This window comes from Brachionichthys hirsutus, chromosome 9, assembly GCF_040956055.1.
Source record: "Brachionichthys hirsutus isolate HB-005 chromosome 9, CSIRO-AGI_Bhir_v1, whole genome shotgun sequence".
NCBI classification, from domain to species: domain Eukaryota; kingdom Metazoa; phylum Chordata; class Actinopteri; order Lophiiformes; family Brachionichthyidae; genus Brachionichthys; species Brachionichthys hirsutus.
Window position 1 is genome coordinate 14,761,975 of NC_090905.1, and position 12,407 is coordinate 14,774,381.

The following is a 12,407-nucleotide window of genomic DNA, read 5'->3' on the forward strand; positions in this document are numbered from 1 at the left end:
GAGCACAGACCTCCCCCAAGCAGCCCCCCCCCCCCCTAACTGGATCTACACCGTCCACACGGTGATCTGGATCAGAACCAGAAGGATCCGGATCTACACTGTCCACACGGTGATCTGGATCAGAACCAGAAGGATCCGGATCTACACCGTCCACACGGTGATCTGGATCAGAACCAGAAGGATCCGGATCTACACTGTCCACACGGTGATCTGGATCAGCACCAGAAGGTTCTAGACTGTTCTTGGTCTCTCGGGTTTAATGTTAGTGTCATATTTATTCCTGACCTCATTCTGGATCAGAACCAGAAGACGTGGTTCATGATGGTTCAGATCGGACCCCTTTATAAGTAAATGGTCAAATCCAGATGTTTCTGTATCCAGACTGGAATCCGGATCAAAGTCAGACCAGGACCATCTCCAGGTTTACTTAATCTGGATCCATCCAGCAGACAAACGCCGTCTAAGACCCGGGACCCGGGACCCGATGAGACCTGGACCAGCATCAGAAACATCAAAGCCCTTAAATGATGACATCATCAGCGCTGCCACCAAACACAAAGGTTCTGGCGACGCGTCCAGGAAGGTCCAGAGAAGGACCGTCTGCTCTGACCTGTGAACGTGGAGCTGATGAAGACCCGGATCATGTTGGAGCTGGTCTTCGTCCTCTGAGCTCCGTCTGTCCGTCCTCGGAGGACGTCCTGCAGCTCCGCGGCGCCCTCTGGTGCTACCGGACGGTCCGACATCGTCCGTCTCCTTCAAGCCGCTGCTCCTCCTCGCTCTCCTCCAGCTGCTGCTCCTCGCTCTCCTCCAGCTCCTCCTCGCTCTCACCCAGCTGCTCCTCGCTCTCCTCCAGCTCCTCCTCGCTCTCACCCAGCTGCTCCTCGCTCTCCTCCAGCTGCTGCTCCTCGCTCTCCTCCGGCTGCTCCTCCTCGCTCTCCTCCAGCTGCTCCTCCTCGCTCTCCTCCAGCTGCTGCTCCTCGCTCTCCTCTGGCTGCTCCTCGCTCTCCTCCAGCTGCTCCTCCTCGCTCTCCTCCGGCTGCTCCTCAGGCTCCTCCCTGCTCGTCCTCCAGGGAGGCTCCTCCAGGACGACGGCCGTCCCGGACGGACCTCCTGCAGCGAGTCCAAAACACAACCCTGCAGTGGAATACAAGGTTCTGATGGTTCTTCTGAGGTTCTTGCTCTTCTGGATCCTGATCCGGATGGAGGGTCTCGAGGAGAACTGGATCAGGGCCAAGCTGCTTCTCTGAGCGAGGCTCCTGGTTCTGGGTCCCACACGTCGTCTCAGCCGGGTTCACCTGCTCAGTGTTGATCTCGCCCGGGGGCCGGGGGGAGTCCCCCCCCCCCCAGGGACCCGGCTAGCAGCTGCAGCTCGGTTCTAATTACCGAGGATGACGAAGAGGAAGAGGAGACGGTAACAACGCCGACCTCCGACCTCCGGGGGATTCACGGCGAGGAAGGTGTTCCGTCCGAACCGACCGGATCAATGTCGGATCTCGTCTGTGTGCGTGACACAAACGCGTCCCCGTCATCCGACGGGACGTCCCGGCGGGCGGCGCCGGATGATGAAGTTGTTTTCCAGGATCCCCGTCTTTCGCCCGCCGGCTGTTGTTGTCGGTTTCCCTGCGGCCCGCTGACTCCGCCTCCCTCAGGTTCCCCTCGGGGCGAATGAAACGCACACCTTGTGCAGGTCGGCTGGAACCACACGGAGCTGCGTGCGGAGACCGAGCCCACGCCGCTGCAGCGGTGATGTCACTTCCTGCGCCCACTGGTTTCAACTTCCTGTTTCACGTTGGCGTCAGAAATTTTCTGCCACAAAATAGTGAGTTGTGAGTGTGGGACTTCCTGTCTGGTTCGGTTCTGACCCGACCATCAAATCCGTTTGGATCAGAACTTTAGTCCAACATGGAGGCGGGGCCCCGTTTGTGACGAACGATGACATCGTGATTCAGACACAGGAAGTGGCTTAAAAGCGTTTTATTGCGTGAAACACTCGACAGGTTTTGTTTTCTAAAAACATAACAGTCGTTTTTTGGTTAGCACCGGGGTGGGCGTCGGCTGCTCTGATTGGTCAGCAGGGACACGGCGTGCCGGCCTCCCGCTCCGCCGTCAGCCCTTTGCTCAGCAGGAAGGCTTCCTGTTTGGGTTCCCGCCCGAGGAACTTCCTCAACATCTCCGCGGCGTCCTCGGAGCCGCCGGGACGCAGGATGAACTTCCTGTAGTCCAGCCCCACCTGGAGGACCAATCAGGAGAGAGCAATTCAGTCAGCAAGAACAACATGGGAAGCGTTTCCCTTTGCGGCTAGGCTAGGCTAGGCTAGGCTAGGCCGCCAGCGTCCTCACCTTGGGGTTCATGATGCCCTCCTTCTTAAAGCGAGCCGAGAACATGTCCATGGAGAACACCTCGCTCCACAGGTAGCCGTAGTACTGGGCGTCGTAGCCGCCGGCCAGGTGCCCGAAGGTCGCCGGCATGTTGGTTCCTGGTCAGCAGGACGGAGAAGGACGAAGGTTAGAGAGGGAGGAGGAGGAGCCGTGAGGTGGGAGGAGCCGTCTGACCTGGAGAGGCGGGGATCCCCAGGATGTCCCGGCTGAGACGGCCGTACTCCTCTGCCGGGTCCAGCCCCTTCCTGGTGTGCAGAGCCTGATCCACTTTAGCCAGAACGATCTGCCTCAGGTTGAACAGCCCTGGGGGGGGGGGGCACCGGTTACCACGGTAACAGCGCAGCGCGGCGTCCCGGCCGGTACCCACCGGTGTTGGCGAGGCGGGACTTGATGAGCTTGTCCAGCAGCTCGCTGGGGATTGGCTCGCCCGTCTTGTAGTGTCTGGACATCCTCAGCAGTGGCTCCGCCTCCCAGACCCAGTTCTCCAGCATCTGAGACGGCGCCTCCACGAAGTCCCGCTCCACGTGGGTCCCGCTGAACATGGCGTAGTCCGCCTGCAGTCAGGGCGGGAGGCGGAGTCAGAGCAGCGCAGGGACACCCGCTGGCCGTTTAGGGCGGAGACGGAGATCACGCTAGCGCTAGCGCGCGGCGCTGACCTCGGCGCAGAGCTGGTGCATGACGTGGCCGAACTCGTGGAAGTAGGTCTCGACCTCGTCGTGCTGCAGCAGCGAGGGGGCGTCGGCCGTCGGCTTGGTGAAGTTGGCCACCATGGCGGCCACCGACATCTGGCGCGTCCCGTCGGGCAGCAGGCAGCCGGGCTGCAGGCCGAAGCAGGCGGCGTGGCCGTACTTCCCCTCCCTGCACAGAGGGGGAGGAGTCACGGCACCGCCCTCGCCGAGCACGCCGCCCGCCGGGCTCACCTGGGGTGCAGGTCCAGGTAGAACTGGCCGACCACCCGGGCGCTGCCGCGGTCCTTCACGCTGTACAGAACGACGTCCGGGTGCCACACGGGGGCGCCGTCCACCAGCTGGAAGCTCAGACCCAGGAGGTCCTGGTAGGTGCCCAGCAGACCCTGCGTCACCACCTCCAGGGGGAAGTACTCCTTCAGCAGGTTCTGGTCCACGGCGTACTGCGTCTCCTCCACCTGGAGGAGGAGCAGGGAGAGGAGGAGGAGCAGGGCCGGTACCCGGGCCGGTCCAACAGGCCCCCGGCTCACCTGGGTCATGAAGTAGCGCGTGTCCCAGGCGTGCAGCTCGCCGCCGAAGGGCTCGCCCCTCTTCAGACACTCCTTCTGCTTCAGGTCCAGCATGACCCGGCGCTCCTCATCACCCAGCGGCTTCAGCTTCCGGGCCAGCTCCTCTGAAACGGGACGGGAAGTCGGTCTCCGGGAGGACCCGGGAGGACCCGGGAGGACCCGCTCCCCCCCCCGCCCCCCCACTCACCCAGGAAGTCGGCCACCCTCTTCCCAGACTTGGCCATGTTCATCTCCAGGACGACGTCGGCGTGCGTCCCGAAGCCCAGCAGAGCGCTCTTCTGAGCCCGGAGCTCCAGCAGCTCCTTCAGGATGACGGCGTTCTCCTGGAGACGCAGACCCGGGTCAGACTCGGACCGCCACCGAGTCCCCCGGACCCCCCCCGGACGCCGCCCCACCTGCTGGCAGCGCGAGTTGAAGGCCTCCTCCAGCTTCCGGCGGGTTTCTGGGACGAAGCATTTCTTCATGGTGGGGAAGTAATGCGGATACTTGAGGGTGACCTTCAGCCGGTCCCCGTCCCCGTCCCCGTCCCGGTCCAGGGAGCCCAGGAAGTCCTCGGGGAGCCCCCCCAGCTGCTCCCTGCTGAAGGACAGGCTGCTGGTGTCCTCGTTCAGGTTCTTGTTGAAGTCGATGGACAGGCTGCTCAGCTTCTTCTTGATGCCTTTGATCTCCTGTCGGCAGAGAGTCAGGGGGTCAGACCACCCGGGTCAGACCACCCCCCCCCCCCCCCCGTGTGAGCACCTCCTGCGTCTCCTGGGGGAGGTGGAGGCCGTTCCTCCTGCCCAGCTTGATCAGTCGCTCCATGTAACGCCTGGACTCCCCCGTCAGGCCGCCGCCATCGACCTTCTCCTGCAGAGACACACAGGAGGAGGAGTCAGGACACGCCCGGGCTGGGGGAGGGGCGGCGGCCCACCTTCAGCGCGACGATCCTCAGGTAGACGTCCCGCCTCATGCTCATCTCCACGTCGAACTCGGACAGACTCTTGTCGGCCTCCGTGCTCGCTGCCCGGACCTCCTTCAGGGGGGAGACGTGCTGCGGGAAGTCCAGCATGTTCCTCTGGACTGAGACAAGAGGGGCGGGGTCAGGCACGGTGGGAGGAGCTGCGTGCGTGCGAGGGGCGGGGTTACGCATGTTCCTCTGGACTGAGACAAGAGGGGCGGGGTCAGGCACGGTGGGAGGAGCTGCGTGCGAGGGGCGGGGTCACACATGTTCCTCTGGACTGAGACAAGAGGGGCGGGGTCAGGCACGGTGGGAGGAGCTGCGTGTGAGGGGCGGGGTCACACATGTTCCTCTGGACTGAGACAAGAGGGGCGGGGTCAGGCACGGTGGGAGGAGCTGTGTGCAAGGGGCGGGGTTACGCATGTTCCTCTGGACTGAGACAAGAGGGGCGGGGTCAGGCACGGTGGGAGGAGCTGCGTGTGAGGGGCGGGGTCACACATGTTCCTCTGGACTGAGACAAGAGGGGCGGGGTCAGGCACGGTGGGAGGAGCTGTGTGTGAGGGGCGGGGTCACACATGTTTGTTTTGTGTACTTGTACATGGGGGTCGGGTGGAGAACGTTCAGCAGCAGCGTTCACTGAAACACGTTACCATGGTGATCTGGTTCTCTCTGCGTGTTTCACTAACAGACCGGACCCGGACTCGAACCGGACCCGAACCGGACCCGGACCCGTGACGCGCCGCTTCAGCCCCGCCCTCCGTCGACGCAGCAGCGTTCACTGAAACACGTTACCATGGTGATCTAGTTCTCTCTGCGTGTTTCACTGACAGACCGGACCCGGACCGGACCCGGACCCTGACCGGACCCGGACCCGCCGCTTCAGCCCCGCCCTCCGTGGACGCAGCAGCTCGCCCGGCTGCTTCCTCTCTAAACTGCCGAGTCGCCGCTCCGCGGTGGAATCTGCCGACTCGGCGCTCCAGACGGGCTCACAATGGGAAACCAGAACCGACCGTTCTGTCCGGACTCCGGATCCAGTCGTGTTCTGCTGCAGAAACATCTGGAGCCCTCAGATGAAACGTAGCGGCTCTTCAGCACCAGAACCAACCCGGTACCGGTCCACTCACCGGTGTACTCCACCTCCACGTCAGCGAGAGCCTTCAGCGTGTTCTCCAGGGTCACGCCCTCCAGGTCCAGCGCCCCGACCCGGTCGTACACCGTCTTGGTTCTGGTGACCAGCTCACCGGTCATCTGGCGGATCCGCTCCGGGGTCAGGTCCCACAGCAGCCGGTTGTCGGGGCAGACCGGCACCGGGCTGCCGAACACCACCTCACCTGAGAGGACGAGAATGGGACACGGAACCAGGACTGATCTGGATCTGGATCGGAACCAGAACCCGACACGTCGTAAATCAAAGCACAAAGAGCTGCGGTGCCCCCCCCCCCCCCCCCCTCCCCCTCCCCCCCCCCTTAAATATACAAGATAAGAGAATCACAGCAAACCGCACGCGCGCGCGCACACACACGCACACACTGATTCTAAACCAAAGCCCATCAACTTATCCTCCGATGGATGAGCTAGCTACCGAGCTAGCTCGATGAACACGCTAAAGCGGCTAGCGGAAGAGGACGCGTTTATTTAACACCATTATTATTGATTATTTTACACACATTGGTCTGAGGCGAGCTCTGAACGAACCGAACCGGGCCGGGAAACAAGCGACCCGACCGCAGCTAAGCTAGCCGAGAGCTACTATGGAGCTAACGGGAAGTCAGAGCTAACTCATGCTAAACGAGCGCCGGAGCCTCGGCGGGAATCACGACTCACCTGTCGGGCCCATAGCTCAGATAATGTCCGCTAGCTCAGCGCGGCGGAGTGACGGGCTGTGGAACCGGATCTAAGAGGCGAGAGAACCCCCCCACTTCCGCTCGCCCTTTCACAATAAAACAGATTACTACTTTAATGTAGTTATTCATTCTGAAGGCGAGTTTTCTCTATTTCTGGTAGATAGCACATTTTTCTAAAGTTGAAAAGCTTTCTTCACTTTGTTCGAAGGACGGCAAAGGGATAACCCGCCCCCCTCTGTCTCTGATTGGCTCACATATCGGGACACCGTCGCTTGCGTATGACGACACAACATTGCGACACGCGACCGTCAAGCTGAGTGGCGGCTACGGCTAATCGCGGGACCGGAGTTAACGGAGCGCTCGCTCGTTTCTTGGGCAGATCGACAGCTAACATCCGGACGACTGGTAGGAAAACACCGCGGGCACGCTAGGGGGCCGCCCCGAGCACACGACGGGTCTGCCGCGGGACACGGATAGGATCAGCTAGCTGGCTAGTCGTTAGCATCACGTCACGGCAAGCCCCCTTTTAAATGTAGCGGTACAATATGACGCCGCTTGCGTTTGAAGTAAATCCGTGAAGTTCCTACCTAACGTCGGCTGTGCGGTGACGCTAACGTTACCGGAGCAGCGAGCATCCTGACCCTTAACGGAGAAGCGATCGATCTCCCGACGACGGGACGGCGTTGTGCTAAGCTAACGGAAGTATCCGGCTAACGTCGGTGTTGGTTAGCGGCGCTAGCGGCGCTAGCTAACAGTCATGCTGCGCCGCTGAAGCTAATGCTAAAGGGCGGCTGACCTGTAGCGCATGCTGCTGCTCTCCCCGGCAGGATCTCTCCTCCCGCGGCCACAGAGAGGTCCGAGCCTCCGGCATCATGACGGACAACAAGCGCCTCGCCTTCTCCATCATCCGCTTCCTCCACGATCAGCTGCGGGCGGGAGCCTGAGCTCGGGGGCCCAGGAGAGTCTGGAGGGTGAGTCCCGCTATTGATCGGCCCTTCACGCATGGATCCCATCAGAGTAAAACCGACCCCCCCCATTAAGTGGGTCTGATCACAGACCTCATTCTGGATCAGCACCTATCGGACCCCTTATGACCGAGTCTTGGTGAATTTAATGCAGATGTTAAAGCCTCCTCTATCAGTAAATGGGAAACTCCGGACGGGAATCCGGATCGCTCCCGAGTCAGGCCGAGCCCATCTCCAGGTTCTGTTCGGGTCCGTCTTTAGTGTCGTCGTTAACGCGAGCTGCTGCTTCTAGTCGCCGTTCAGTGCTTGGAGACGGCGTTTGACGTTTCCACCGACGACCAGAGCCTCGCCGTCGCCATGACGCTGCCAGAGATCTTCGCCTCGGCCACAGCGAAGGTAGAGTCTTGGCGAGGGAGTCGCCACCTTCAGCCGCGATGCTAGCGGCTAACCCGTCGGCCATGTTTGTGTTAGCACCCCCCGAGTGTCAGGTGAACAACAACGCCACTCAGAACGCCGTCTCCGAGGAGCAGAGAGTCGAGGCCGAGACGCTCAAAACCGAAGGTGAGAAGCCCGGTTCTGGGGGGCGCTGGTCGGTCTGTTGGACCTCGGTGCCGGTTCCGACGCTGGTTCTGTCTGGCCTGCAGGAAACGACCAAATGAAGGTGGAGAACTTCTCGGCTGCCGTGGAGTTTTACTCCAAGGCCGTCGCCATCAACCCGGACAACGCCGTGTACTACTGCAACAGGTCCGGCCCGACCCCCCCGGGGGCACGCCGGGTGCTGTGATGTCATAGTGAGACCGGTGCTGTGTGTGTGTGTGCGTGCGTGTGCGTGCAGGGCCGCAGCCTACAGCAAGCTGGGCGACTACGCCGGCGCGGTGCAGGACTGTGAGCGGGCCATCGGCATCGACCCAAACTACAGCAAAGCCTACGGGAGGATGGGGTAGGGCTGGGGGGGCGGGGGGCCGGGGGGGGGCGGGCCCGAGCGCTGACGCCGCTTTGTGTTGCAGCTTGGCTCTGACCAGCCTCAACAAACACACGGAAGCAGTCGGCTACTACAAGAAGGCCCTGGAGCTGGACCCGGACAACGACAGCTACAGAACCAACCTGAAGATCGCCGAGGACAAGATGGAGACGTCCAGCCCGGTGAGACCAGAACCGGGGGGGCGTTGGACCAGAACCGGGGGGGGCGTTAGACCAGAACCGACCAGGAGGGGCCGTTAGACCAGAACCGGGGGGGAGCGTTAGACCAGCACCGGGAGGGGCCGTTAGACCAGAACCGACCGGGGGGGCGTTGGACCAGAACCGGGGGGGGCGTTGGACCAGAACCGACCGGGGGGGCGTTGGACCAGAACCGGGGGGGGGCCGTTAGACCAGAACCGGGGGGGGCCGTTAGACCAGCACCGGGAGGGGCCGTTAGACCAGAACCGACCGGGGGGGCGTTGGACCAGAACCGGGGGGGGCCGTTAGACCAGAACCGACCGGGGGGGCCCGTTGGACCAGAACCGCGGGGGGGGGGGGCGTTAGACCAGAACCGGGAGGGGCCTTTAGACCAGAACTGGGCGGGGCCTCATGGCTGTCTCTTTGTCTCCCAGACAGCAGGGATGGGAGGAGTCGATCTGGCCGGGCTGCTCAGTAACCCCGGCTTCATGAACATGGTGAGATGCTAGCAGGTGTGGGGCGGGGCACCCCTCAGGTGTGGGGCGGGGCACCCTGCGTGCTTCAGTCCCGGACAGGAAGCTCAACCTGGACGTTTGTCTCTGCAGGCGTCGTCCCTGATGAACAACCCTCAGGTCCAGCAGATGTGAGTCGATGCTTCCAGGCTCCGCCCCTTTGTGTTGGTCCTCCTTTGAGGTCTCCCCTCGTCTCCTCGTCTCCTCTCTCCTCTCTCCCAGGATGTCGGGGATGATGTCGGGAGCGTATGGCGGGGTGGGGGGGGGAGAAGGAGTTAGTGAAGGAGAAGGAGGTGGTGAAGGAGCACGAAGTGCAGCGACCGCCGGAGCCCCCCCCGGAGCCCCCGCCGGAGCCCCCCCCGGAGCCCCCGCCGGGGCCCCCCCCGGAGCCGGAGATTTATCGGGGCTGATCCAGGCGTACGTACCTCCGTCTGTGATTGATCGGCCCGTCTGATTGGCCCGTCTGTGATTGATCGGCCCGTCTGATTGGCCCGTCTGTGATTGATCGGCCCGTCTGTGATTGGCCCGTCTGTGATTGATCGGCCCGTCTGATTGGCCCGTTTGCAGGGGTCAGCAGTTTGCTCAGCAGATGCAGCAGCAGAACCCAGAACTGATCGAACAGCTGAGGAATCAGATCCGCAACCGAGCGCCCAGCGCCGGGACCGAGGAGCAGCCGTGACCCGACCCGGGCGGGAGCCCAGGTGAGTGCGATCCCGAGGAGGCGGAGCTCCCCACACGCCTCGGACCGACGCCCTGATCTGCTCTCGTTCCAGGTCTGATCCGGATCTCGTACGACTCAAAGGACCGAAAGGAATTCCGTTTAGAGTCCTGCTCCAATCAGGAGCCGCAGCACGGAACACAAGCCACGCCCTCCTCCTGCGGCGCCGTGTGGTTTTAGGAAGGATTTAATGTCGTAATAGAAATAAAATCAACTGTTAAAGGACGTGTGTTCAGGACTGGTTATGGTCGATGACATCAGACGTGAAGTACGCGTCAAATAAAGCCACGGCTCCGCCCCCTCGCCGGAACAAACGGTTTCACAGCGCCACGCCGTTCTCAGTCCGACCCGAGCCGACCGTGGGTCGGGACCGGAGGCGGGGTTCACCTGGAGCGGTTCCTCGTGAAAGACCAATCACATCCTGGGGGGGTGGCTCAAAGACCGAATCGATTCATCCTTGATTTGAAGCTTTAGTAGAAAAGTGTTAAATGATAAATAGATTAATTCAGAGGCAACAACATGAATATTCACTGGTGAAGGGGGCGTGGCCTGCCGGAGCGGGCCCAAAGGCCAATCACAGCACAGACAGACCGACGGGGGCGGGGTCAGGCCAGCAGCTGGCAAGAGGTCAGGAAAGAGAGAGAGCTGCTGAGGAGGAGTGGAGGCGGGTCGTTCCAGGGAGGGGGGCGTGTTCCCTCACGGGGAACACGCCCCCCTCCGTGTTCCCGCCCTTCCCGAAGGGAAAGTCCGGCTCACTCCAACCTGAGACTCACCGAGAGCAGCCGTCGGCTCCACAGCTCCTCTTCGTCGGCTCCACAGCTCCTCTTCATCACCTCCACAGCTCCTCTTCACCACCTCCTCTGCTCCTCCTCTGCGCCTCCTCATGGCCGCCGCCTCCAGCCCCTCCCAGAAGGTGAAGAACGTGGTGATGGTCCTGCTGTTGCTCTGGTCCGTCGGGTCGCTCGTCGCCATCGTGGTGTGGGCCACGACTGGCCTGAACGGCTCGTCCCGGTGCCGGGCGGAGCTGCAGGACGCCACGGTGGTGTTAACCAAGAACAAGGCGGCGCTGGAGGCGGGGCGGGAGGAGCGAGCACGCCAGAGGGCCCAGGTCCTGATGCTGCTGGGACGCCTGGGCGCCACCAACGCCTCGCTGGACCGCTGCCGGCAGGACACGGTGAGTTTGTCTTCAGAACCGTCCCCTCTGATTGGCCGGCCCTCGTCATGTGACTCCTTCTAGACTGCTGGTGTTCCTCTGGGTCCAGATCAGGATCCGTCTCCCCACAGTGGGGACATTCTGGTCCTGGTCCTGGTGATGATGATGATGTTCTGGATCAGAACCAGCACCGTTTGAAGCCGGCACTCACCCAGGAACCAAGCAGCCCCCCCCCCCCCTTCAGGAACTGTTTCTGTTTTGGGGAACTTTTATTTTCCCTCCAGAGCGTTTAACACGAAAGACTGGTTGGAAAAAGTGACTGTTTGCCCTTGTAGGCTCCGCCTCCTCTTCCTCCTTCCCCTTCACCTCTGTTCCACTCCCCCCTGCCCCCCCCCCCCCTCCAGCTTGTCACACTCTCGTTTTTGCAGAAGCGAAACCTCTGGGTGTGAATAATCCCAAATATTACCTTTAGAGCAGACGCTCGCTCTGAAGGGACGCCCCCGTCCTGCTGGGGGGGGGGGGGTCTGAAGCTCTGCCAGCAGCTGCAAGGATTCCCAGAATCTGGATTCCTGGATGACCCACGTATTTCTGATCAGATGGTTAGCAGAAGTTAGCTCTTCTTTTTGTTCCTTTACATGAATGTTGAAGACGCCAGATGTGGATCTCCATGGCAACGGTAAAACGCTGTTTACATGTTTATCGATACTAATCGGTTTATTTTCCCATCCCTGATGTTTCCTCTTTGCGATGTGTCTGTCTCTGCTGCCTTCCTGCTAAATAAAGCTTCCCGTTGGAGCTTTAACCCTAACCCCCCCCCCTTACTTGTCCCGGATTGAACCCACCTGAACGGAAGGTACCTTCTGAGCGCCACGCCCGTCATGTTGCACCGGAGTCGTTCCGTTTCAGAGGGGGGGGGGCATTTCTAGGTGTTGTGTGTTCTGTTGGGGTTTTAGTTTCCTGTTTGTGCTGATCAGCTGATCAGCTGATCAGCTGATCAGCTGATCAGAAGGAGGAACGTGGATCCTCTGAGTCACAGAAACATGTTTGGGATGCTGTTCTGTGGAACCACAAAAGCAAACTGGACCTTCTGGGGCTTCTGGGTCAGCAGTACGTCTGGAGGAAGCTGATGCTGATGAAGCATGGCTTTACTTCCTGGTCCAATAGAAACCTGCAGCCTGTAGAGCAGGGCTCAAAGACCTGGTTCCAGAAGAAGCCCTGGGTCATTCTAGAGGGGTCAGAGTCCACCAGGACCTGGTTCCAGAAGAAGCCCTGGGTCATTCTAGAGGGGTCAGAGTCACCTGACTGGAATCAAGAGAAAACCCTCTGGTGGATCTGCAGCAGGAAAACCTGGAATATTCCAGAACTGGAGGAACGGGACAAGATTCCTCAGGAAGAATCTGGATCAGACTAGCAGCGAAAGGGTCTCTGGAGGACCTGGAGTTATTAAGACCCGTCAGCACAGAAGAATCCGCCATAATAAAACTCCT

At 61.1% G+C, this 12,407-nt stretch overlaps 2 protein-coding genes across 2 annotated transcripts; one reads left to right on the forward strand and one right to left on the reverse strand.

Annotated features, from left to right (window-relative positions):
* Positions 1–1,964: 1,964 nt before the first annotated feature.
* On the reverse strand, positions 1,965–6,435 carry LOC137899255 (thimet oligopeptidase-like). Its single transcript, XM_068743283.1, has 13 exons — positions 6,395–6,435; positions 5,695–5,901; positions 4,544–4,692; positions 4,372–4,479; positions 4,029–4,301; positions 3,821–3,956; positions 3,595–3,737; positions 3,299–3,522; positions 3,035–3,236; positions 2,746–2,932; positions 2,553–2,681; positions 2,340–2,476; positions 1,965–2,230 (listed from the first exon to the last, which is right to left on the reverse strand). Exons 1-13 carry the CDS (start codon positions 6,405–6,407, stop codon positions 2,069–2,071), a joined length of 2,070 nt encoding a protein of 689 aa, XP_068599384.1. The 5' UTR covers positions 6,408–6,435; the 3' UTR covers positions 1,965–2,068.
* An 851-nt stretch (positions 6,436–7,286) lies between these two features.
* On the forward strand, positions 7,287–9,992 carry sgta (small glutamine rich tetratricopeptide repeat co-chaperone alpha). Its single transcript, XM_068743280.1, is given in 12 exon segments — positions 7,287–7,341; positions 7,344–7,385; positions 7,672–7,775; positions 7,862–7,940; positions 8,024–8,123; positions 8,215–8,319; positions 8,387–8,522; positions 8,972–9,034; positions 9,143–9,180; positions 9,272–9,466; positions 9,617–9,750; positions 9,823–9,992. Coding segments are annotated over 11 exon segments (1,029 nt in total). The 3' UTR covers positions 9,729–9,750; positions 9,823–9,992.
* Positions 9,993–12,407: the final 2,415 nt, after the last annotated feature.